The sequence below is a fragment of the Nothoprocta perdicaria genome, unplaced genomic scaffold (genome assembly GCF_003342845.1).
Source record: "Nothoprocta perdicaria isolate Ctin4 unplaced genomic scaffold, notPer1 scaffold_290, whole genome shotgun sequence".
In the NCBI taxonomy this organism is placed as follows: Eukaryota; Metazoa; Chordata; class Aves; order Tinamiformes; family Tinamidae; genus Nothoprocta; species Nothoprocta perdicaria.
In genome coordinates this window covers 29,025-55,079 of record NW_020455522.1, presented here as the reverse complement: position 1 = coordinate 55,079, position 26,055 = coordinate 29,025, and the positions used below count along the sequence as shown (strand labels likewise).

Sequence of the window (26,055 nt, the reverse complement as noted above, 5' to 3'; positions counted from 1 at the left end):
CTGGTTCTGGTGCCTCGAGGCCCCGTCGTGGCCGCCGCGCCCTGCCATGGCCGCGGGCCTACAACTCCCGTGGTGCCCCGCGCGGCGGCCCGCGCTCCCGTGGTGCCCCGCGCGCGCGCGCGGGCTGGCGCCATGGCGGCGGCGGTGGACGCGGAGCGGCTGCCGCCCGAGTGGCGGCTCTACCTGCTCCCCGCGCGCCTCGCCACCTTCCACGGCTGGCCCTTCACCGAGGGCTGCCTCTGCACGCCGCACAAGGTGAGTGCGCCGCGCCGCGCCCGCGCCCGCCCGCGCCGGGAGCCGCTCCCCACGCTCTGTCCCCCCCGAAGATGGCGGCGGCGGGCTTCGTGCACTGCCCCAGCGAGAACTCGCCCGACCTGGCGCAGTGCTTCTTCTGCTTCAAGGAGCTCGAGGGCTGGGAGCCCGAGGACGACCCCGTGTGAGTAGCGGCAGCCGCTCCGGGGGCGGGCCGGGAGGAGGGGGCGGGAGGCCCGCGCGCCGTGCCCCGCCGTTACCGGCCGTTCCCCGCCGTTACCGGCCGTTCCCCGCCGTTAACCGCCGTTCCCCGCCGCTCGCGCCGTGCCGCCCCGCAGGCAGGAGCACGGGAAGCACTCGGCCGGCTGCGCCTTCCTCGCCCTGCAGAAGGATGTCTCCGAGCTCACCCTGCAGGACTTCCTGAAGCTGGACAAGGAGCGCATGAAGAACATGATCGTAAGCGGCCCCCTCGCCTACCCAGGCGCTTCCCGCGGGACCAGCTGCTGTGCGCTGCGCTGCGTCTCGGCCTCTGCCTCGTGGCGGGTAAGTCAGGCCTCCTGTTCTATTTGTTATTCCTTACAGCAAAAGGAAATTTCCGAGAAGGTGGCCGAGATTGAAGAAGTCGCCAAGGGTGTCCGTCGGGAAATCGAGCATCACGTCCTCTAGGCGCAGCGGCCTCTCGCTGGCCGCGGCCATCTGTCTTAACTGATGCCCCAGCGTTGCCCCTTTGAGTCGGTGTTTCTGCCTTGAGAGCGTTTCCCTGCTGGCCCTGCGTTCCCCATCAGTCACTGGGTTCTGGCAGGGAAGGGTTAAGGCTAGGAACTTTTTTAAAAAGTCCCAGGACGCTTTATTATGCCTGTTATGTGTTCGCTTCTGTTTGTAGCTAGCTGCTGTCTCATGTTGATGCATTTTTAAATAAAAGTCAAAGGCAAAACAGGGACTTGGATTTCTTTTTTTTTTTGGTTAAACTCAGTTTTTTGAAGGCATGAAATGATTTATGGCAAGAAGCTGCATTGAAGGCTGCTTTAAATTGAAAGTGTAAAATAAGCTAATCTGAGTACAGCTTAGAGAGCCATTGGTTAAAACAGGAAATCTGTGAACAAGATTTCAGGAACAAGAACAGGAACAAGAAATCTGTGAAGAGATGGGAGCCTTTGGTCACTCACGGCCCTGGCTGCTGCCTGATGCTCCCTGTGGCTGCAGCTCCGTGTGCCTGGTAGGAGCAGCTCCTGCTGGAAGGGGTCAGTCCTGCTGTCCATGCGGCTGGGATCAACTCCCTAGGAGAGCCGGGAGAGCGAAGGTGAGTGGGTAAAGGATGGTATAAAGAGTCCCCAGCTTCCACTTGGCTTTAGTGTAATGCCCACCCAAGTTAGCAAACRGTCTTCACACAAGGAAATGTTCACATGGGTATTGATGCTGCTGCTAAAAAGGTTGGTGTCTCCACTTAGCTCAAAGCTAAACCTATGTAACAAGGGTAACAAATTAGATCCCAAGGTCAGGATGTGCATCATTACACAGCAAAAAGGGAGAGGTTAGACTTTCCGATATAGAGAACTTGAGGCCAAACAGTAGAACTTGTCTGGTTTTGTTTCTGCTTGCTGCTGTCAGACCAAGGGGAGGCTGCCTTAAGCACTTTCAACCTCCCATCAGTGGTAGCACAAASATGTTACCTCTTAAATGTAAGGTTGGAGTCACGTGCCAGGCTAATGTTCATGCAGTGAACAGTCACCGGGCCAGAAGGTGAAATGCAAGCGAGCAGCAACTTACTTCATCTAGCAGTAACTTACTTCATCAAGCAATTGTTGTTCCAGAGCAGTTCTTCATATCCCATTCGCACACGGTTCTTCCTGTAGTTGTCTGGACTCACACTGTGGAAACAGAAATCAACCAGCAGCAGCTCAGATGGCTGTATTTTCACTATGTGGACCACATTTTGCTTTTGAGTAGAGGTGGAAAACAGCTGCCTGAAGGGGCCAGGAGAAGGCTGCAGTAAAACCCCAGGATTACTAAGCCTCGAGTGACCTATGAGAATTTCTGCACCTGAGGAAATGTTTGGTGACCCTGACTAGTGCCTTGCTGGTGAAGTCTTGATTTTGCAGTCACTTCTGTAAGTGATTAGCTTTAAAGCCACTTATTTACCTGGGGCTGTGATCAACTTATCACAATAAAATTAGCCATGGGCSTAACTTCTTCGTTGTACAAAGAAAGTCTGAAACCTTCAAAACTTGCAGGAGTAATTTATTTAGAAAATGAACTTTTTWAATCAGTAGTTAACTATATACAAAAACTAAAACTGCTTTTCCTTTTCTTTCTCACCATTCCTTCTCTTCCCTCTGCCCTCCCACAAGCCTAATTCTATGACCTGTTACATTTTTATCCTGGGAATCAAGTATCAAAGCTCTTCACTCTCTTGTTCCCATGGAGTTGACCAAGTAATCCAGGCTTAGATTACTGTAACTTCAGTTTAAAAATTTTTCTGTGTCCTTATTGACAATCCTTTCAGCAGGCTGTGCTTTCCCAGTGTTCGGTCTCTGAGGGAAAGCAAGCCCTGCTCCTTGCCTTAAGGTAACCCTCAGCTGYACTGAAATCTCAGCTGAGTGGAGAAATGAGTTGACTTAAAGACTTGTGGTTCAAGATCAGATTCCCCCATCTCCTTCACTCAGTGACTGTGCAGCCTGGATCTCACACAGTCGAGGCCACATCTTACGGAGCCAGGACCAGGGTGAGGGTCACGAGAAGATGATAAAGCTCCATCTGATGGTGCTTCTGACAGAAGCCTGTAACAAGATCTGCTTGCAGTGGTCTTCACGTCTAACACTCTATCAGTAAAAGCAGAATGGACCCAAAATAAGAGTGACAATCTAATACAGAGTAGGAACAGAGCTGGCTAGTTCCAGTTCTGTGATAAGTGTCAGCCACCCATTAGTTCATGTTTTATATGAAGTTGGACTTGTGCCCACTTTCACAGTCCGTGTTAAAAGCATTTTTATGCTCTTGGATGCCTTCCTTTACATTGCTGCAGTGCTACTGCTAAGTTTTGCTGTGTTGCCAGAAGATACGTACGGGGAGCTTGTCCTCCTTTTCTGCKAAGTTTCTTAACTTTGTTTGCTTTATTTTGCCTCTTGCATGTGAAAGATGACGATCCTCTTCGCCTGTTAGAAAAGGAAAGCAACGTTAATTCAGAGCAATGCCAGTATCCTAAAAAGAACTCAGGCAGAGAGATCTGGAAAAAATTTAGCCCTCGCCTTCCCTTCACCCCCACCAAATCTATTATTTTGCATTCAAAAGAAGGCAGTATTTTTTTTTTTTTTTTTTTCACAAGAGAGAAAGTGATAAAATATTTGTTGCAGACCAAACCGGCTTTAACRAAGATTTATATTAAGGCAGACTTCAAAACCTGATCTTTTGAAATGAAGATTCATTGATGTGTGGACTTGGGGGAGTTTGAGTCTTTTATTTTTTATTTTTTTTTAACTGACTGCTGCTATTCAACAATTGTGACTCAGATTCATAGACTGTGTTGACCAAAATCCCAGCAATGTTTTCAAAGCTGTTTGCTTCACAAATACTCATGACCATGACTACATGGCCTTGAATAGATACATATGTTCATTATTTGTAAGAGATATGATTTACCAACCTGTAGGAGGGTTGAAAAGCAAATTATTGCAGCACATGGAGAACCTTTGGTACTGCTAAAGTGCCTAGGATCATGGTCACATCATGGATACTCTAAAAAACRGCTCCTAGAGCCCTGGCTGCCATTTACAAAGCTTCAGAGCAGAAGGATAAACTAGCAGGATTTTTTAGGTTAATTGGATTATGACAAATGATTCAGGAATTGCTGAATTCTAATCCTGTCTTTACACCTTAAAAGTTSATTCAGTGAAAAGTAGAGTCCCAGAGGAGTTGCCTAAAATAAAGAGTTGTCAATATGAGCCGCAAGTGGAAGACACAAGTTAAGCATCCCTGAAAATTAGATTTAACATATTTAATTGTCTCTGATATTTGCCAAATGTAGCAAAACCTTAGTCCCTAGCAAAGGTCAAAAGTAAAGAAGAGAGTGACATTTACAGCCTCTATGGGAAAATTGTCCCAAGTCTTATCACTTGACTAAAAACACTGCAGTGAGCTGTGGCTGCAGTTTACTGGCCCTTCTAGCTGTGCTCTAGGGATGAAACGCGCTTGTRAGCTTTTGACAGCCTCTGTTTATTGCTTAAATCCAAACTCAGCCACGTTTTGAGACTTTTGAAATGATTTTAAGTGGGTACAGAACATGCCAATACAATAGTCTTGCCTGTCCCAGTGTGGAATTTTTAACCTTTTGAGCACTACTTCCYTATTCTTCACTACTAAATTTATGGTTGACTATAAAAAGGAAGAAAATCCACCACAACTCGTGGGGCTGCCATCCAGTCCAGCTCTGCCTTCTGCTGTGGTGCCCAGGTCATGGTTGCTGAACTTCCCTGGTTTACTGGCAAGAGAATCCTGTAGAATCAAAGGCAGGCATTTAATCAGATTATCAGATGATGTTGGAATAATCTCAGTAGCACAAACCAGAGGCATTGATAGTAAAAACCTATTTTTTTAATATATATCAGGTTCAAATTGGCAGAAAACACATGACTACCTATAACTAAGTGCTTTTTGTTTTGAGGCAAGATAATGCAGGCGATTTTTCTTCAAGTACATGTTTCTTTTGATTTTAAAAGTGACACAACCTCATGTTTATGAGATCAACCTCCAAAGGAAAGCAWCTCTTTAGTTTGAGAGATCTGATTAACTCCTCGCTTGTCAAATGAAGCGATAAACCTTTTCAGGCACTGCTTGACAAGGTAACCTGTTTCAGATTCTACACAAAAGATACAGTCTGAATTCTGGATCTTTGAAATGATAGATTTCAAAGTGGTCTTTATGTGGGCGTTTTTTGGAACACACTAATGCTGGAGGTAGGTATTTTGAATGGTTGAATATTGTTAGCGGGAGCTCTAGCAATTATCTCCAAACTGTTCAAAATTACTAAGCTTGAGCACAYCGTGCAAAATGAAAAAAAGTAGGGCCAAATATCAGGAACTTTTGAGATGCCAGGATGATCAAACATGAGTTTAAAGAAGAATATTAATAATAATGAGAGCAAACTCGTGAAATGCAAGGCAGCACTGTAACCTGTGAGGCCTGGCTTAATCAGATAAAGATCCCTGTTCGACCACCTCTAATAGAAACAACTTCTTTTCACTGCAGTGATGAATTAGCACCCTCTGAACAACAACAACAACAACAAAAAACCCTTGAGTAACCCTGAATTTAAAAACATATCAAGTACTATGCACATAAATCTATGGACAGCTTTTGACAAGCTTTCTAACAAGGGCCCCATCCTCCCCAAAACTGACCTTGTTAAGGGCAAGAGCATAATTTAATGTAATAGTGACTTCACAGCCATCCTCATGAACTGCAGCAGATGTAATCTAGAGGGAAAGAGAACCATTAGTATCACTTACAAAAGCACACTGAAATAGTTTTAGGCATAACTACCATCAGTGAGGGTATCAGCAAGCAAATAATAATAATAATAAAAAAAATCCTGTGTGTCGATCTTCGTTTGCTTGGGATAAGGAACCACCACTTCTCATCTCACTGGAAACGGGGCAGGTGGTATTTTGAGTGATTGGGATATCAGAATTCCAGAAATGCCCAGTTATACCAACAGATAAGCTACAGCTTCGCTTCAAACAACTGCAGCTTTCTTCCATCCAGACTTCATGCAAGGCTATATAGTCCTTAGGATTCTCTACTCCAGAAGAGCTTCTTACCTGCTTTAGTTGTACCAAGCTGTAGAAACACAGTCTGTAGTAAAATATGGGCACCTTTCTGGATGAATTTGTTTGGATAGCAATGCTGGCAGGAAGGGAATTGAGATAATTTACAAAAAAAAAAAAAAAAAAAGCATGTGGGGGATTTTAAAAGTGGTATGAAGCTGACAAGGGCACATTGTAGCAGACTGAGATTTTGATAATGTTGATTGTATTTCTTAATCTGCATGAAAACACCCATGGAACCATTAAACCCAGAGTGCTGGCATCCACTTTGAATTGTTTCTGTTGCTTTTGTGAGTGATGTTCCCAGACAATAGGATGACCACAGGCCAAGAAGCAGCAGGGGTACAGTCTCTCTCTAAGCAATTTAACATCTTCCAGGCATTTCCTTTTGAAACCTCTAGCAGAGAAAACACGTTGCATGGGTCCTGTACCTCAGCTCCATCAAGCACACTGCTTTTGTGTTTATGTTAGTGCTACAGCTTCTCAATGTGCTGGTGGACCCCGTAGGTCTGAGTGGATGTAAAATTCAGATGCAAAATATCCAACGGAATGTCATACCTCCCAAAAGGGACATTTGCCAGATACCAAGCAGACTCCTGACCCTCGCCCCGGCGTTCCTGGGTACAGCAGTTTTTCTACAGCTGATAATAACATGTTTTCTCCATGGCAATGCGAACGGACGGCATTCCCAGCATTGCCTCTGCTTCCATGCATGAACACAACACGATGCTGTGGCTGAACCTCAGGGGAACCCAGTGCAGAAACGGGCCCACCAGGGGCTGTTGTGAAATCCCCATTGTTGGGGAGCTTTAAAAGCTTCAAGACAATCATCTGTCAGCCACAGTTTAGGCAGAGCAGAGTCCCCAGTGCAACTGGGACCAAATGATCTCTCAGTTGTTCCCCCGTCATCTCTGAGGGCTCTTAGGAAGAGCCTTCAAATTTCACCTTTTCATTATCACCCCTTTAATTATGTTAATGTGTTTTGGTGGCCTAAGGAGACCAGATCTCCAGCCTGAAGAGCCAACTGCCTTGAACACACTTCTCCCAGGCTAGTTTGCAACAGGAATGGGCTATATAGACCAAAGGGATTTGCTGCTATCTGCTGGTGTAAAACAGCCATGAGCAGAGGCAAACAGCATCTAAACCCCAATTTTAGCAGGGTGCATTTAAGTGCCTGGCTGCCCAGATGTCAGGGTCCTCTTTTCTCCTCCCAGTTGCCTGCTGTAAACATGGCAAAGGCAGCAGAGCGAGGGCTTTCTGGCTTCTAGCATTTTTCGCATCACTGTGAGGTGAGAGGAGAATAGAAACTAGTGCTAGAATAATTTCTTTTGTGAGATTGTTTTTTTTCTTTTCTGTCACACCAAATGGGGAGATACTACTCGCAAATTCCTACCTTTCCCATGCGAGGTTCTCCAATCAGTGTTCTGAATTCACGGTTGTTCTGTGCGTAGCTTCTAAGGTGAGCGCAGACGTGATCCAGCTGTTTTCTCCAGTAACCTGATCAGAGGGAGTTAAGCAGGAGAAAATCCCCTGAAACTGTGAGCAATATTTTTTTTTCCAACTTATATCATAGAGGATTTTTTWAAAAATCCCATATTTTCACTGAGAGAAAAAACTTGAATTTTTCAAGAAGGTTCAACTTATCAAGAAAATGATAAGCAAGCTATGCTTAAAATATATATATATATATGCTCAAATAGTCTTATTCATGTGTCAGAATTAATTGCTAGAGCACCTTTGTTCACAACAAAGCCATGCCTCAATTTTCCCTTTGAATCAAAATTGGCCCTGGAGGAAGGAGAATCCCAGACCACTCTAGGCAGAAATCAGTACAATGTTGCAAAAATCATTTGCATTTCTAATGGATTTTTTTAAATCTTTAACAATAGTATCTGGTATCTGGCCTTATTTGAAATCAAGAAATAGATGTATATGCTCTATATTCCTCAGGGTCCAATGGAGAATGTCTGACACCAGCGTGACCAAAGTGGCCTCTCCTACAGCGATGTCTCTAAGGGAAGACTCCCCGTTTCAGAGTAAGGGAGAAGGAAAGATTGCCCCAGTTATAATTAAAAAAAATAAAAATAAAAATCATCATCTGGATATGTGCTCACAGAGCCAAACCAGGGTGTTTTAACATTCATTAGTGCCTTTTCTACAGAACATAAAACTAACGGAGAATGCCCTAAGGGGTTGACCCTCTTTGACCTCTGGTTGATCTTTTGAGCTCAGGGTTGACCTCTGATTGCAGAAAACAGGTAGGGATGGGAAAGCCAACCAGAAAAAGTAATTGAGCCTCCAAACTACAATTTGATGCTGTAGCACTTCAAAATAAACCTATACTCTGGACTCTACAACTGCTTAGTGACATTAAAGACAATCTGAAAATTATGCCATTTATTATGTCTTCAGTTAATAACAACAGATTGCCTGTGGAGGCTGGAATAGGAATTTTCTCAGGAGAATAAAACTAAAATCTCTAAAAATTGTGTGCTTTTTTTAATGACAGTAAAGAGATAAGATTCAACAAACAACTGAGTGGTCAAACCAACAAGTGCAGAAAAAATATTCTGCAATAGCCTCTGCATGGACCATCTTACTCTGCAAGAAATGATGCGGATGGGTGGGGAAAATGGGGACTACAAGAGCTGGAAAGGCTTCCACCAACCCTTTTTTGATTGTTTGTTTAAATTCCGTTAAGAATCCCATTCCCCAGTTCAGTTTGCTTTGCTTCCAAAACCTTCATCCTGTATTTCCCAAAGCTATCCCAAACAAGAGCTTCATGGAGACAAACTCCATCATATTATTCAAGAGCTGTGATTCCCAGTGTCTCTAAGGGAGGAAATTTTGTCCAGCATTCTCCCCACTAGCTGTACAGCAGCCCTAACTGAACCTCACTCCCTTGGCTGCCGTGCAGGGATGTTTCTCAGAGGTTTCCATGTCAGTGCCTAATCTTGTAGGACCTGAGGAGATCAATGTTACTAGCAAACTAGGAAAGCTGTACAGGAGTCATTAAAGTCATTAACCCTAATTTAGATTATTGCTAGTATGCTTTTTTAGCCATTGATCTCAATCAGTGATCTGACTTTTGCATTTACAAATGTCTGGTGGGGAGACAGACTATAACCTTTCCAAAGCCACAGTGTTTGATTTTGTATAAAAGAGYTTTTTTTTTAATTACATAAAATTAATAACTTTTTCTAACCCCTTCCAGGACTGATGGCTGTTAGGAGAGGCTTATGATCACTCATCTTTTCCAGCTTTTCTTTTTGCAAAACTAGCTCAAGCTCCTTCTTCTCCAACAGTTTGCTAGATGGGTAAAAAAGTCCAATGGTTTGGGTTCCTTTATCTTTTCTTTGATTTAGATCCACTCTTGATTTGGACAAGGAAATAGGAAGAGGCTGCCAGGCACCTTCAGCTTGGACTCCTTTAGCCTGCAGCGGAGATAGGAAAGGAAGAGTGTTAAATGACTTACAAGCACAAAATAACCAGAACAGTACAACAACAACAACAACAACAACAACAACAACAAAGGCAAAAGCAGAAGAATTAAAATGCTAGAAGGGAGAGATAATAACAATTTCTATTATATTATTTTTGATTCAAGAAACCCAAATAACAATGTGAAGAGAGCAAAGAACATGAAGAAACCAAAGCTGATGCATGTTTTGGTACAGCAAGCTATCTACATGCTGACCTTGCTAAGCATCATGCTCCTTTTTTACAACAGAGCTTAGAAAGCAATACTATATCTGCATGAAAGAATACCTTGCATTAGCAGGACACAAATAATTTGTGACTAATCAGATGGAAGTACTTAAAGAGCTAAGGCTTTGCAAAGCTGATTGGTTCTCACTTTGTTATCTAGAACGAGGTTGGATTAAGGCCTTCAGCTAAGGCTGAGTATATTTCTGTAGAAAACAATTCTCAGAATAAACACAGGCTCTGTTTTGCCCACAAATCACTCTCAATACATCTCATTGTCCCAAAGTGGGAATCAATGGAGTTGCATTAATTTATACCATCAGTGGACTAGCCCCTCCTTTAAATGTGGCCAAAACCTGGCTTTGTAAATAGCATGTGTCTTACCTCAGAGGGGACCAGCGAGTCCCCAGCAGCCGTAAGTGTGCTGCTCCGAGTAATGCCCCTTGCCTGGGGCTCTATATAAACACCACAGGACCCACAGAACCGAGCGTATGGTTGGTTGGTGGTCCCACACATGAAGCAAGCAAAGTAGCACGGAGCAGGGCCAAGCTGGAAAGTTCAGGGAAACACTTGTCACCACAGCACCATGTGATGCTCAAGACAGATAAAAGCAACATCATGAATCAAAAGGAACTAAAACAACTGTACCTAAAGGTACCAGGTTAGAAACGTTAACCAGGACGCCAGTCCACTAACACATTGGCAGATGCAAGAGAGTAAAACTTCAGCTATCTCAGCTCTATGCCATAGAGGCATATATATATATATATATATATATATATATATATATGTTTTTTTTTTTTTTTTGTCAGAGAAATCTAGCATTTTGGCAACTTTTTCCTTCAGTAACCCTGTCATTACTAATCTGGTGCTCTGATACTGACTGTTAAACAAAATCCAGTTCTATTCTAATCCCTCTAGAGTCCTCTTGATAAAATGAGGGCCAAATGGTTATGTGCAATTTTATGTAGACTCAGTTCATTAGAAAAAAAGTCCTGGGTGTATTTTAGCCAAAATACTATGCCTTTTAAGTGCATTCCAGAAGGAAGTTTTTCCACTGATTGTACTCAGCAGAGCAAAGGCTCTGTACTGAACCTACCTTGGCTCCACACCAGTCACAGAAACTGGAATCACAGTGGTTCACCCGGCTGCATTTTGAGCAGGCAATCGCCTTCCCTTGCTGTTTGGGGAAAGTTTGGGGGGTGTCTCCTCTAAATGGGGGCTAAGAGAACAAAACAAACGTCAGGAAGAAAATCTAAAGAAAAGTCTGCAAGATAAGCAAGGGGAAGGGGAAAGTAAGCTACTCTGATAATACTAACACAAAGTAAAACTCATCCTAAAGGAATCTGTCCAACAAATAAGTAGGTTGACTTTTCTGTTCCAGCCTGTATCTTCCTCATTACAAAACCACAGATAAACATAATATTAATTCAATTGCTTCTCTTTTTAGTTATCCTCTTATCAACTGTGTCACCTTCAGATGAGTACTTATTAATATGGCCCCACATAAAAGTGAAGTGGAAACTAAGATGGGGTTTCTCTACTGATAAACTTACATTTTTCAAGGCCCAAACCTCAAAGGTTACTTTCTTTTGTACCTTTTCAAGTCCATGCAGCAATTTGGCAATGAAGGTGGGTTCAGAGACAATGAGCTTTTTTTCAGTTTGATATTTTATTTGCTACATACATAATTCTGGCACTCTTTTGCTCATATAGTTATATATTAGCTAGATTTCCTTACYGCAATTAGTCTGTATTAATAAGCAAAAAGAGTTTCTTTTTTTCAGTTGAGACTTCCAGAGGGTGATTATAGATCTTAGATGGTATGAATACGTCTTAAAATGTTTTCCTAGCTTTTGCTTCAGGGCTTATGCAGTTTATTTCCTCTGCAAGTCAGGACTATGGAAAAGGAGCAGAGTCTGAAGATGACATATCACAACAGCAAGTTGAAAAGACACTGGACAGCCCTCTTTTCATCTGCGGCCTTGATGACAATTTGAAAAGGTTTTCTATTATTTCACATTTGGAAGATAAAATTTACAAGCTCACAAGTCTACATACCTGCATATTTACATTTAGGAAAGCATTTACATATGTGCTTATTTTCTGTAAGCGCAGATTCCTTCCAAAATTCACTTTGAAATGACATCTTAGTGCCTGTGCAAAAGACCTTTCCAACTAGCTACGGACTGTCTTAAAAACTCAGGATGTTGCCATTATAATCAGAACATTTTAACTTGCAAATCATTCTTCTTTCATCTCTACATTTATCACAACCTGGTGAAAAGAAATATATCACAAGGCTTTATGTAAAACTTTTCCAGGAGTGAGCATTATCTTTTTTTCATGGAATATGGGCATCATGGTGGAGGACAAGTTGACCATGAAGCAGCAGGGTGCCCTGGTGGCCAAGGCCAACGGGATCCTGGGGTGCATTAAGAAGAGCGTCTCCAGCAGGTCAAGGGAGGGGATCGTCCCCCTATACACAGCCCTGGTGAGGACACATCTGGAGACTGGGTCCAGTTCTGGGCTCCCCAGGACAAGAGAAATGTGGAGCTGCTGGAGAGAGTCCAGCGCAGGGCTACGGAGATGATCAGAGGCCTGGAGCATCTGCCCTAGGAGCAAAAGCCGAGAGAGCTGGGTCTGTTCAGCCTGGAGAAGAGAAGGCTGAGGGGGAACTTCATCAGTGTCTATAAACACCTCAAGGGAGGCAGTGAGGAGGAGGGGGCGGCCTCTTTTCAGTGGTGGCCAGYGACAGAACTAGAGGAAAYRGCCACAAACTGAAGCACCAAAAGTTCCACAGGAACTTAAGGAAAATTATCTTAACAGTGAGGGTGCCAGAGTCCTGGAACAGGCTGCCCAGGGAGGTTGTGGAGTCTCCTTCTCTGGAGATCTTCAAAACCCACCTGGATGCAGCCCTGAGCCACGTGCTCTGGGTGTCCCTGTGTGTGCTGGGGGTTGGACTAGATGATCTCTAAAGGTCCCTTCCAACCTCAACGATTCTATGATTCTATAAACCAAACTAGTAAACTAAACCAGGAACTGAAAATAGCATTTTTAGGTGAATCGATCATTATCATTTCCCTCACCTCTTTTGACAGATTTGACAGAGTCATTGTCAAATACAAACATCGCAGCTGTATGCTGGCAGGGAGAGCAGCAAATGGAGATAACAGAAATAATGGAAACGATTAATTTCCACAAAATAATTGAAATTAATGTCAATGACATTCCTGATGTATATACTAGAATTCTCTACTGCAGTGAAAAATAATCTGAACACAAAGATGACTTCCTACAACACTCAGTCAGGACTTTCTGTTTTCTGGACTTTGAGAATGGCCTTTCCACAAGAGAAACCTGAAGGTACAGGCTGCATTTATTTTATGTGCAGCTGGACATCTGAGATGGGGCATCAGTGGGAATTCTGAGCTAGAATATAGGAAAGATTCTCTGCTTCTGCAACATAGGTACAAAAGGATATGGCTTCAGCTTTCCAGAGGGAAAAAAATACATACACATTTTCTGCCTTGATGTGATTAACCCCAATTATGATGGGTGCAAGAAGCCTTACCATTTGTGCATCGGGCAGTTTGCCTTCACAAGTCACACAGTGTCTATGATGAAGAGGATTTCCAGTGCCACAGGCCCGACAAATGACTTTGCCCTTTCAAATAGGAAAGAATGCATTTCACGGGGTATTTTAAAGCCAACAATAACAAGATAAACCACCCAGTTACTTGAGTGCTGCAAGATAGAAGAGATCTTTCAAGCCAGTGCTACAGGCTTCAGACTTTAGTTAAGCCACATTGCCTGGTTCCCACAAACCTACCATCGGTGCCAATTTTGTTTAAAGTGTGGTTAAAAATAAATAAATAAATAAATAATAATAGTATTACACTATTAGGCCCTAAGGTTCAAGCTTGCCTTTGTACCTACCTCAGCTCCCCAAGGCATTAAATTTGGGCCAATACCTGTAATGTTCTTTGACGTCAGGCTGATAAATGCCTCAGACTGTGAATCTTCTTTATTATCTGAGACTGTTCAGTCAGTAGCTTCCTTTCAGTACCCTCCTCTTCCCCTATTTCTATTTATTTTTAATACTACCAACACTTAAAGCTGCAGTAATTAGGCAAACCCAAGTTGGATCAAAATGAAAGTCAACAGTTAGAAAAATGAAGGTAGGAGGTAAATGGTTATTTTGCTGTTATTACTCTCAAATACCTTTAAGCAGATGGTGGTTTGGGGCTGCAGCTGTGGAGCTATAGGTGCTTCACATATAATGCACGTGGGTGTATTCATTGGCACCAGGCATCTGCATTCAACACATGGTGCCATCTGAAGGAAAAGCCACATCACATCTTATTAAGGACCATAACAAGATCATTAAAATTATCATGACATTTTCAATATTTTGTTGGTGAGTCTACATCAGCAGCAAAATCACTGGAACCAGCTACTGCCAACAAGAGGTATTGATCCTTAAAGATCAGAAGCTATCCAAAAAAAAAAAATAGGAAGACAATTGGAGAGAGAAAGCTTTACTATTAAAAATGTTACAGAAAGGCTCTGACTTWGTTTTCAGTAATTAAAAATGCTGTAATAGTATGTGTGCACATAGTTCACATCCTCCTAATAATCCTCCATCACCATTTCACACTACAGTGTTGGACCAGACAAAACATCCTTCTAGGGATACAGGACACAAAAATAGACCATTGGCTCATAAGAATGGGTTATTATCTTTTGGGAAGATCTTAGGACAGTTAAAGGCATCACTATATAAAGGCAGTCAAACAAGGTGCAAACAATATGCCCAAACATGGCACCATGTAGGTCTTTAGGCATGTTAGATGGTATTCTACAGTTATGACATATCATGAYTAGCCATTAATGTTGGATAATAATTATGCTAATTGCAGTGAAGGCTACGATCATGGGATTGAATTTGGGGACGTTCCCTGGTACAAAATTATCAAATCTAAATTATTTTTGCAAAGTAATCCCTATTAAAACATGYGGCACTTTAAGCAATTAATGGTGAATTTCCTAAGAGGGAATAGAGGGAAGGTGTCCAACTACTTAAAAATTAAATTGGTTCAAATGCTAAGATTACTGAACAAAATGGGGCAACCAGAACTTTCCAGATTAAAGTATTACTAAATAGAGGCATCCATGGCAATAGCTGGGTAATCTGCTGAGGAAGCTAGTTTATCTGAAGAGGATTTGTTGGTTTTTATGAGGTTTTGCTGACCTGTGTTCCTTTGGGGGCTGGGAAGCGTCGTACTGGCACGGGTGGGATAGGAGATCCACACTCCTGACAGAAGTGAGCCCAGGGGTCGGACGGGCGAGGTACAGAACAGCAAGCACACCTGGAAACACACACAAACTGTCTGGAGTAACCTGGGACATAACCTAGCCCAGTAATTTCCACATTATGGTTTCCAGGCTATGGTGGTCCACCAGGCCATGTGCTGGTGTTCTCGATAAGAGGGCCCTGAACTCTAAGCTGCCTTGCAAGGTATAAAACGTAACAACTGCTGCTATTTCTTTTTCTTCCTCACCATAGGAGGAAACATGCTCCCTGACCTGAGATCTGTGTCAGGCCTTGCTGCTGCAATATAGGATACCACTGATAAACCAACATAACTCCTTCAGAACTAGTGAGCAATGAAGGCTGCACTCTGCAGGCTGGAAACATAGTTTTTCTTTTGATCCTGCAGATATTAGTATTTTGGGTTCTTTTTTAAAGGATGATGAGATAGATGATGGCTTTGTACAATGACAAATGAATGCAACCATCAGTAAGAGAAATCAGAATTTTCAAAGCGATAACTCAATCACGTTCTTTTGTTACGAGTCAGTCTCCATCTTTTGGACACTGGCTCAAAGTCCATTTTCTTTGTTTTTGTGAAACCTCACGGTATTATCAACCTGGTTGTGAAAGGCAATTCCTTTGACACTTTCCACAGACAAAAACATTATAAGGGAAAGGTCACTTACTTGAGGAAATCCGTTTCCTTCTGGATTCTTGCTGTCTGTGTGCTTGCTAGGCTCTTCCGGCTGGTCACTGCAGAAGAACTAGCGAACTGAAATACAGGCAATTCTTTGGCATTAATTAGCTGACACTGGCAAACACGTGCAAGGCTAGCAAAATCAGCTGCAGACCCATCGTTYGAGACAAAGTGCACTGAAATGCAGGGCTTTAAGGAGTATCCACTTCACTTCGATTCCTCTATTAGCTCCAATAATGACATACAACTTCTTCCAATGAAAATACACAGATCTTTCTATTTACTTTGAAGAGAGAATGACTGAATCTTAAGTTTTAAATATCGGCTGACTGACCTATGGGAATATCTATTTATTATTTGCAGCTCAGTAATATATAAGAACAGAATTGTTAGGGATGCAAGCTTTGGTAGTCTACTCTGCCTGGTTTTCTCTCTATGGATGTACTGCTCTGGGCATTCCCATTCCAGTGTGGCCTTACCAGCAAGTTCAAATCAATTCTACATAGTACAGTATAGCCAGAGGCATTCATCTTTGACAGACTATTGAGAATGTTGCCAATTTTTCACATCTTTATTGTTTTAGAGCTCAGTTCTGGTAACAGCCCTTTACAGTCTTCCTCCACAGCTCCCTCCTTACCTGTAAAGACTCTGTGGGTGGCACTGAGCTGGATTCCTCTCTGTATCCTGTTGTTTCCAGAGGCTGTGGTCCTTTCAGGGACCTGTGAGCAGCCTTCCTTTCTGTCTCCAACTCTACAATTACAACCGTATTTCATCCCATTATTCCACTCTCATTCATTTCATGCATTTAACATATAGGTTAACAGAACTATAATGTACTGTCATGTTTTAAGTTCCATGTGTATTTCCACCTGTTCAAACAGCTTGTTTCACATCTAGATCTTCAGTTAATAATAAACTGTGTGGAATTATAGAAAGTTAAGCCAGAAGAATTTTTACTCCTCTCTGATATAGCTTACTTTTATATTTTTCCTCAATTGAAGGTTTTCTTCTTCTTTCTCACACCCCACGGAAAACAACAGCAACACAACACAGCTCCTAAGATTAGTGAGTATTAACATTACTCCTTGCTCTTAAAAAGTCCCATTGCCACAACCATGAAATAACAGTCTTTATTAAAAGAGAAAATCGGGTCAAGTTTTCATTTCTGTTTTGTGCATTTATCTTGGAATCCTTCTGCAAGGCACAGTCAAACATCAGCAAGGAACTTCTAAAGGACTTGAAATCCCATCAACTTAATAGGATATTCAGGCACAAAGCGAAACATAGACATGTATGAAGAGTCTTTTTCCCCCGTTTTCTCAGTGTCAAAAAATCTGACCTGCAATTCCCAGTGAATGTTGTGTCCTCTAGATGGTTATGAAATTACCCATATTTTACCTAAGATAATATAAAAGTCCTTACATTATCTTTGCAACTAAGGTAGAAGTCTATTTCAGTTATTATGAAGTAAAATCATACCTTGAAAATCTTGGGGAGCTTCACCCCAGGCTGACTTGATTTCCACATTCACTCCATTCTTCTTTGGCTTTGTAGTAAACACGTCATTTGCACTCTCCTACAAAATAATCCATTTTAATTCCAAAAGAAGTAGTCATCTTTGTCCTAGTTCTCTCTTGTTATAGTTACTTGCTATGGTTCAAAAGGTATATGGCCAGGTATCGATTTTCAATTACAAGCATTTAAAATGCTTGAATTATAAATGTATTTTAAAAAATATATGACCTGAATTGATCGTGCAAGACCAAACAAGAAAAAAAAGCCATGTTCCCTTGAAATGTTAGTATCATGAAAATGCATAAAGCAGGAAATATGGGCAAAGAGAGAAAATACAACATGTAAACAGTACATGTGACCAAAGTTTAATCTCAAAGTAAAGCAATACAACATTTTATGCTCAGATAATGGGTCACAACTGCTGCCACTTGCCTGTATGAAGAGATCCTTTAGGAAATTCTTATCATTCTCTTCATCAGAGAAGAGGCTGTTTGGTAGTTTGTATTCTACCAGAAACACCTTTGTTACGATGGCACTTTCTCTGCAGTCCCTGAAAGGCAATTTTCTGGTGGAAAATCATTTCCAAGCTTGCAGGTGATTATTTCAACAAATACCAATCTTAGGCAATACCCCCAGTAACCACCACTTTGTTTTCTCGCCTCCCCACTTTTTTTTTTTTTTTTTAACATTAATATTCACCCGCTAAGAAGTTACCAAAAAGGCATACGGATGCTTTAATTCCTCATGAGCTTTTACATGAGAGTCCTGCTAATCCTTAAGATGTGTCTAATTACCCGGGTAATTTGTGCTTTGCCAGCATCACAGAAACAGAGAACAAGATTTTCCTTCCATTCAAAACACCCTATGGAAGCACTCCTTTTCCCTGGGAAGCAGCAGTTAGTATGACACTCGTTTCAGGTAACAACTGTCATTCTTTACTGTTTATTAAGTGACAGCAGTAACATTAAAATGCCTTTAAGTGTTCAAAGCATTAWTTTAGGATTTTATTAAATGTCATTCTAGAGCATATCTATATCCCACCTAAAAATGTCTCAATAGAAACATACTGCTGAATCACCGGGTGTTTTCCAGCCGCAGAAGGTGCTGCCCTAGTTCCTCGAGCCTTTCTGATGATTCTGTTCAAATGGATGAACTCTAAGCCCAGCGTATTTTATTAGCCCCTCACCCACAGCCTCCATGGATCATCATTTTTCTCAGGGCCTGAGAGAAAAACATCCTAGAGATAATCCAGATAAAACGAGCTGCCCCTCATTCACTAGGTACTGTTCGCTCTGAAAAAAAACTGATGTAGGTTTTTGCTCAGATTGGGATATCTGGTCCTTACCAGGGTACTACTAAAACACAGCAAGGTACCTACTTGGCAACTGCCAGTGCCTTCACTGTTATTTTCCCAGCTGGTAACACGATAGGTTCCTTATACTTAAAAGTATTATGCTCTCCATAGCCAGGTTTCCTAGCGACTTCTGGTTTGCTTCCATCTAAAGTGTAATAAATAGTGACTTCGGGGGTATCTGAAAGACACAGAGAAAGTAAGTATCCAAACCATATTAGAGCTGCACAAAATAAACTCTACATCTGGAAATATTCATGCAATATTTGTTTTTTCTCCTGCAAACAAAACAAAGAAATTGCAAAAAATAGTGTAAAGTTCAGCACCAAAACTATTTCTCCCATGAAAAGCTAGTGGCTAAACAAACACAATGTCATGACAAGAGATTTTTTTTCCATAAAGTAGCTCTGCACGGGTTTTGTATGAAAACAAGGCAGTCTCTTGTCTGTTCTGAAGACAGAAAAAAAAAAATTCTCCCATAATGAACAACAGAATTTCAAAAATGGTAAGGAAGACTTTCTGAGCGAGTCTGGCATGTGATATTTTCAAGCACTATTTTTGCAGTCAGTAAAATATAACAGAGCTTAAGAGCTTGACTTTGGAAGTAAGTAAGACCACTATCACACATGAACTCAAGTATTACGGCAATGTTTCTTGAATGAATAAATTTAAGGGCAAGTATATGTACAGTATCAAAACACCGAGGTTCATTTTGTGAATCACTTCAGGAAGTAGGCAGAGACGATCACAATTAAATATTAAAAAAAAAGAAAAAAGAGGCTAATAAGAAGAGTTTCAAATGATCACATAAGGAGAAGTTTTATGTAGAGTCAAACCAGTTATTTATACCTGACTTTATTTCTACAGGAGTATTTGTGTCTATTTCATGTTTAGCCTTCCCAGGAAGAGGGATTTGGAGAGGTATGACCTGTGGCACTGAGACAGAACCCGCTGTCATTTTTTTTCCCAACGAGGATCTTCAGAAAAAGCAACAAAGCAGCAAGAAAAAAAAAAAAAAAAAAAAAAAAAAAAAGGTTATTTTTGATAATAGAAGAATGCATTAAGAAATGTTGCATTTCAATGAGATTCCTCATCCAAATTTGCCTTGAAAGAGAGAACACCAGATTGCTTAAATTGCTAATTCCCAGCAATATTTCTACAGTTTTCACACTGAAACAGAATAACATCTTGCAGACTAACAGAACCCTTGCGTTACTCTCCCATTGCCTTGATTTCAGCTGGGCCTTCCTTGCTCAACTCCGATCTCCACCTAGCCAGGGGAAAAAGCTATGGATGCGGGGGGAAAAGACCTGTTGTACGCGTTGACTATATCCCTACAAAGCAGGTGCCACCCCTGGTTTCTTGTGGCCGTGATTTACTGTCAGCGGGGTGGAAATGGAACGAGCGGACAATTGCTCTCGAAGGTGCATTTTGGAATGCAAAGACATGTAGAATAAGTCTTGGGAATGGCTATTTGCTGGAAAACGGTGAGGATTTGGGTTTCTCGGGACACTACGCCCAAGCCCGGGGCGAGGCCGCGGAGCTGCGCGCCCGGCAGCGCCGTCCGTTGGCCCGCCCGTTGGCCCGCCCGTTGGCCCGCGGGGCGGCCGTTACCTGCCCCAAGGGGGTGGGGGCTCCTTTCCCCTCCCGCTGGTGTTGGCCGTGGCCTCCCCCATCCCCATCATCCCGCCCCACACCGCCCCGGTGCCGGCCCCCGCCATCCCGCCCCGCCGCCGCCCGTACCCCCGGCGCCCCGCGCCCGCCGTCGCCCCCCCGGCTCCCGCCCTCGCCGCCGATTGGCCCCGCGGCCCCGGCAACCGGCGCCTGCCGCTGACGTCACCGCCGCGCGCCCCGGCGGGGCGGCCGTTGGCCGTTAGGCGCCGCCATGGCGGAGGTGAAGGTGAAGCCGGAGGCGCCCGACCCCGTGGACATCGAGAACAGGTGGGTGCGGAGCCGCCGCCGCCGCCGTCCCCGTCCCCGCGGCCGCCGGTGCCTGAGCGCGCCCCTTGTCCCGCAGGATCCTCGAGCTGTGCCACCAGTTCCCGCACGGCATCACGGACCAGGTCATCCAGAACGACATGCCCCACATGGAGGCCCAGCAGCGGGCCGTGGCCATCAACCGCCTGCTCTCCATGGTACCGCCGCCGCGCTGTGTCAGCTGAATGCCCGCGGTCACGAAGCTCGGGGTGCACAGGGGTCCCCTACGGAGCTGCCTCCGAGGCCCGTGGTGGCACGGAAGGCCTGTGTGGAGCATGGGATGCAGCAGAGAGAGCAACTCTGGCGGGGCGGGAAAAAGGTTGTATCCCGTGCTTCCTGTCAGGGAAAGGAGAGGCCCTTGGCCCCTTGGGAAGAGGAGTCCTAGAAAGAGTCCAAACTGAGCAAGTTTCTCTGTTTATTATTATTTACCAGCAAAACGTCTTTAGCTGGAGCACAGTGCATGGCTCTGGGACTGATGCCTGGTGAAAGCTGGGATGTGCATAGATGTTGTGGGGAAAGGCTACGATAAACGGATGCTTGCAGAGGAAAACACCCCTGGGGAGAAACATCCGCTGTTTCTAGTGGTCCGAAGCGTTAGTTTTCCATTGCTTTATGCAACTGACATTAAATAAGGCTTTAGAAATAGTTTAGGAGATGCTTGCTGTATTCTGAAATGTGTTATTTGAAGGAAAAACAACTCCCATGCCCTTCTCTCTCCCCTAGGGGCAACTGGACCTTCTCAGGAGCAACGCAGGTCTCCTCTACAGGATCAAAGAGTCTCAAAATGCAAGGTAGTCTTGTGCTTCCCGGGTAAACATCCGGAATGGGAGACGCTCCCGCTGCCTTTGGTGGGGAGCCTCATTCCCCGAGGGAGCCCTCAGCTGCCCTGAGCTGCTCCTGAGAGCTGTGCTCGGTGTCACACTTGTCTGCTGAGCGGAGGGTGCTGTGGAGCTAGAGCTCTAAGTTGTTGTAGGTGCTCCTCAGGTGGCAGTGTGGCATCTGCAAACAAATCCGGGTGCTCAGGTGAAGCGCAGCTGAAGGACAGTCTGCAAACTGGGGTTGAGCGAGGATGCAGCTCCCCATTCCCCATTCTTTTGACAAACAACAACTGAAGAGATTCCTGCTAATTAATCCCTTTCCTTTCATGGTGTGTGCTTTTCACGGGGCTTTTCTTGCTACCATGGCTTCTCACTGTCGATATTGCCTTGATCCAGACAGGTTCACACTGTAATTGCCAATAGGTGGCTCATTGTGTAGGTCTTTATTTATTTTAATTTGTGCTTTTTTTTTTCACCACAGTATATGTTTTCAATTTAAAACAAATCYAGATTCTTTCAGGCTTTGTAAACTTTTCAAAAACTCTGATGTCCGTCCTGTTTTTTTACAGTAAAATGAAAGGCTCTGACAATCAAGAGAAGCTGGTTTACCAAATAATAGAAGATGCAGGCAACAAAGGTAGTTTATTTAATCTGTATTTGTGAATGCCACCAACTCTGTTTCTTTATGGAACCATTTCTGTCCAAAGCTTTGCATAACTGCCCAAGCAATACAAATATAATGACAAGAATTTCCTTAGCAGGGCTGTGTGTTTCTCTACAGAACAACAACTTGTCCTGGCTGACTTTTTTGCAGACTTTTTCAGAATATTTGGAACAGGAATTATGAGATTTACCCATGAGGACTCTGTGCAGAATACTCTGATTTCATAGGTGTGCTGCCAGCAGAAGCCACTTCTAGTAACTAGGCTGTTACAGCTGTCTTTTGCACCCTGTGCTTGAGAGAAGGCAGCCAGAATAAATTGTAAAGTTCCCTTGAAGTAAAAACTTGTTRCCTAAAAGTGCAAGAACTTTTTCTGTGCTGTATTTGTGTTGTAAGTGAAATGAAAGAAAAAAAACGAGGTCCCTCTCAGAGGAGGGGTAAAGGACAGCGTTTTTGTTTTTATTTTATTTTATTTTAGCAAAATGAATTACAGAAATGAACAGTTTCTCCTTCTAATCATTTCCATTCACTTCTCTGTTCCTAAACAGGTATTTGGAGCCGAGACATTAGATACAAAAGTAATCTACCTTTAACGGAGATCAACAAGATTCTGAAAAATCTGGAAAGTAAAAAACTAATTAAAGCAGTTAAATCTGTTGCGGTGAGTGTTTTTTTTTCTTATTGTTTGTTGTTTGGTTGATTGTTTTTTATAACCATTTAAAATGTTTGTTATGTGCTGCATGTTTGAGTAGGGTACTAGGGGCAAAGAAACTTCGGTTCTGTATCTGCCTTTGTGCTCCAAAGTTTGACTCTCACCTTTGCAATACAGGCTTAAGTTGCAACAGATGCAAGAAACTGTAATGTTTATTAAATAATCAACATACTACTAATAGAATGATTAACTGAGTAATTAACTGATTTAATTAATGAGCACATCACTGTTTATACATAGTTCTCTGACTCTTCACGCTCTTGGTAGTTACACACCCTTTTTATCAGATTGTAGTTCTGGAATTCTTCATTACACTGTTACTACATTATTCACTAGCCTCTCTCATCACTAATARTAAGTTGCAATTCCATCACCCTTTTATCTCCCCTCCCACATTCAGTCTTTAGGACACAGATCTAGTTTCAAGAGTTGCTTAAAGGATTTCCCTCTTGCATCTCAGGGGACTTGGGTTTGCGGGGCAGCCTCTGTGCATCTCTGTGCGTTTGTGCTCCTGTTGTTGGCACATCCCACCCTCTCTTGTTACATGACTGAATTTTATACCGTATTCTCCTTTTTTGTGTTTCTGGAGCTTCCTTTTCACTCACCCTGTACCGTGCTTCCTCACCCAGATTAGGACAATTCTCTCTTCTACAGCTCCTGTTGCTAAATGTTTCTCTCTTATAGCCTTTTTTTTTTTTTTTCCCTGACTATTGAAAGCTGTGCAGTTTTCTTTTGCAGGCATCTAAGAAGAAGGTGTATATGCTATATAACCTGCAGCCTGATCGGTCAGTGACTGGTGGGGCTTGGTACAGCGACCAAGACTTTGAATCTGAATTTGTTGAGGTGTTAAATCAACAGTGTTTTAAATTTCTACAGAGTAAGGTGAGAGCCACTGTTAAATTCATCTTCCATYTGTTTTGCCCAAGTAATAGTTTTCCTTATATAACTGTTGCCAGAAATGGTTTTCCAGAGTGTTTTCCAAAAGTGTTGGCCATTGTCATAGCTAGATCAGCAAATCTCTGCTGCATTTCTACTTGCTTGACACAGCAAGTGGAGGTGATGTTACATTTTAATAAATATACATATTTAGCATCCTGTACAAGGAATGAAGCATTCCATTGCCAAGGCTCATAGATGAGTTAGGGAACAACAAACACAGGGCACCAAAAGCCATGTTGTTCCCTTCATAGCTCCCCATGTACGAGATGGTCCTAATCAGTCGGCTCCCTCAAGGCAATTCTTGCTAGGCTTAACTGCCAGCAGGAAGGCAGAAGTCTGTTCCCAGTGAGCTGAGTCCTCATCAAGCTGCATAATTTCTCTGTTCAATTAAAATGCATTTTACTTCGCAATAGGTACAGCAGAGACTACTCAAAAACTAAATAAAAAGGAAGAAAGCTCAAAGTAACGATATTCCTTCACATGAGTAAGTCCTTGCACCATACCTAGTGTAAAATCTTTGGCTGTGCCTTGCATTATCTCATAGACATCAATCGTAAGGAGATGGTTTTAAATGTTAAATAAAAACATGTCCCTGCAATAGCTTGGAATTTGACTTTGATAGTCGGCCTAAAACTGGACCATATGTACCTARAAAGAGGCTCTTGATGAGTATTGACTGTGCCTTATTCTGGCCTTTTCGCAGGCAGAAGCAGCTCGAGAGAGCAAACAGAACCCCATGATACAGAGGAACAGCTCGTTTGCCTCTTCCCACGAGGTGTGGAAATACATCTGTGAATTGGGTATCAGCAAGGTCAGAATACATTCGTCTTGCTACTCTCAAAATCATGAGGGCATGACTAACTATGGGAGCTGGGTCCTTCCAATACTAATTTACTAGGAACTTTAAGGTGTGAATGCAGTAAAGTGCAACGTAAATACTGTTAAGTGTAGGGGAGATGGGTGTTGCTGCATTATTGGTTTTGGGAGGGAGTGAATGGTACTGTATAGGAATGCAGGATAAATGTATAGATGGGTTGTCAAAGATTTTTTTTTTTAAAGAGAATTGGCATCTATGCCCTTGCTGCTGAGAGCTGAAATCAGTTTCTCCTTCATAATCTTGACTAGAATTATACTTTATAATTTCTCTGAAGTTTGTCTGCTTCCTCCCAGCAGTTTTAGAAAAACAAAATGACAATTATGGGTGACTGTCGGACTGACACACCTTCAATGATCTGTCTTTTCTTCTTCCACCACTCTCTTCCCCTTAAACTCAAAATGCATCCTGTTAGGATGTTGCAAACGCTTGAGGAGCACAGGGGAGATTTGATGAGAAACAAAACTAGGGTTATCCGAAAGTGATKAGGAGGAAAGAGGTGTTTGTTTGTTACCCTGTTCTGCGCAGCCCCATAAAGTGCCCGGGGGCAGCTGTACCTGTGCATCTGGGATTTGTCGTTTGTAGTGCTCGCTTTTAGTTATTCCCTGCAGTTCACTGACTTTTTTTTTTTCTTCTTCTATTTGTCTTTCAAATGGATTCTTAGGTAGAGTTGTCAATGGAGGACATTGAAACCATTTTAAATACGTTAATATACGATGGAAAAGTGGAAATGACGATTATTGCTGCAAAGGAAGGCACAGTAGGTAGTGTGGATGGACAGATGAAGTTGTACAGAGCTGTCAGTCCTCTCATACAACCCACTGGATTAGTCAGGACACCCTGTGGACTCTGCCCGGTAAGTTGCCAGCTTTGAAAGCATCCACCTCTTCAGACACAAATGCCAAACAGAATCCTACCAATGAAGAGTCTGTTAATACCAAATTTATGTCTGAATGGTCCCCATGGACCAGCAGCATCACCCCAGCTTGTTGCCCACTGCTGTACTGTCTCTTCCCTGCACTGCCTGTGAAAAGGACTTCCATGTGTTTAGCCTATTTCAAAGAATTTTTTTAGAGTTTCTGATCCTAAGCTTTTTTGCCTTGTTGTATCTCTTAGCAAGCTCATTTGTTTCTGTCCGGTTTTTGATCTCTTCTGTGCTGAGTGGTGTGTGGCTGCAGCTTGCCCGTGTGTCCATACGTTATTTATCCCAGTGTGGTCTATTTTGCTTTCTTACACTCGCATTACTCTTCCTCAGAGCTGGAATTAGACTTCCTAGGTTTTGGCCTCTGTTAGGCCAAAATTGCTGCTGTCCTAAAGTAGAAAATGTCAGGAGCGCTTTGCTTCCGTTGAACTGTGCTTGCTGCAAATAATTACACTACTAACCAGGATTTTCTTTTCTTTTTCTTTTTTTTTTTTTT

The 26,055-nt window shown here is 42.9% G+C and overlaps 3 protein-coding genes across 3 annotated transcripts in view; 2 read left to right on the top strand and 1 right to left on the bottom strand.

The window, feature by feature from the left end:
- Positions 1–126: 126 nt before the first annotated feature.
- On the top strand, positions 127–1,136 carry BIRC5 (baculoviral IAP repeat containing 5). The gene is made up of 4 exons (XM_026041728.1): positions 127–255; positions 327–436; positions 591–708; positions 835–1,136. Exons 1-4 carry the CDS (start codon positions 133–135, stop codon positions 916–918), a joined length of 435 nt encoding a protein of 144 aa, XP_025897513.1. The 5' UTR covers positions 127–132; the 3' UTR covers positions 919–1,136.
- Positions 1,137–1,518: 382 nt separating this feature from the next.
- DZANK1 (double zinc ribbon and ankyrin repeat domains 1) lies at positions 1,519–19,652 on the bottom strand. The gene is made up of 18 exons (XM_026041727.1): positions 19,506–19,652; positions 18,684–18,837; positions 17,738–17,855; positions 17,270–17,366; positions 16,428–16,540; positions 15,780–15,865; positions 15,031–15,148; positions 14,001–14,114; positions 13,351–13,443; positions 10,876–10,998; positions 10,161–10,325; positions 9,277–9,505; positions 7,465–7,568; positions 5,646–5,720; positions 4,644–4,740; positions 3,316–3,404; positions 2,040–2,120; positions 1,519–1,529 (listed from the first exon to the last, which is right to left on the bottom strand). The coding sequence occupies exons 1-17, from the start codon at positions 19,612–19,614 to the stop codon at positions 2,073–2,075; spliced, it is 1,932 nt and encodes a 643-aa protein (XP_025897512.1). The 5' UTR covers positions 19,615–19,652; the 3' UTR covers positions 1,519–1,529; positions 2,040–2,072.
- An 866-nt stretch (positions 19,653–20,518) lies between these two features.
- POLR3F (RNA polymerase III subunit F) overlaps positions 20,519–26,055 on the top strand; it is a 6,978-nt gene continuing 1,441 nt past the window's right edge. The window contains exons 1-8 of the mRNA XM_026041731.1: positions 20,519–20,597; positions 20,674–20,791; positions 21,357–21,424; positions 22,021–22,088; positions 22,661–22,773; positions 23,563–23,706; positions 24,467–24,574; positions 25,302–25,505. Coding sequence (XP_025897516.1) covers positions 20,542–20,597; positions 20,674–20,791; positions 21,357–21,424; positions 22,021–22,088; positions 22,661–22,773; positions 23,563–23,706; positions 24,467–24,574; positions 25,302–25,505 — 879 coding nt within the window. The 5' untranslated portion in view covers positions 20,519–20,541. The remainder of the gene's footprint in view (positions 20,598–20,673; positions 20,792–21,356; positions 21,425–22,020; positions 22,089–22,660; positions 22,774–23,562; positions 23,707–24,466; positions 24,575–25,301; positions 25,506–26,055) is intronic.

Excerpts from the sequence above, each read along its gene's own strand:
- BIRC5 (XM_026041728.1), top strand. The coding sequence starts at position 133 with ATGGCGGCGGCGGTGGACGCGGAGCGGCTGCCGCCCGAGTGGCGGCTC. Across the intron at positions 437-590 it reads GAGCCCGAGGACGACCCCGT|GCAGGAGCACGGGAAGCACT; the intron begins GTGAGTAGCGGC and ends GCCGCCCCGCAG. Across the intron at positions 709-834 it reads AGCGCATGAAGAACATGATC|CAAAAGGAAATTTCCGAGAA; the intron begins GTAAGCGGCCCC and ends TATTCCTTACAG.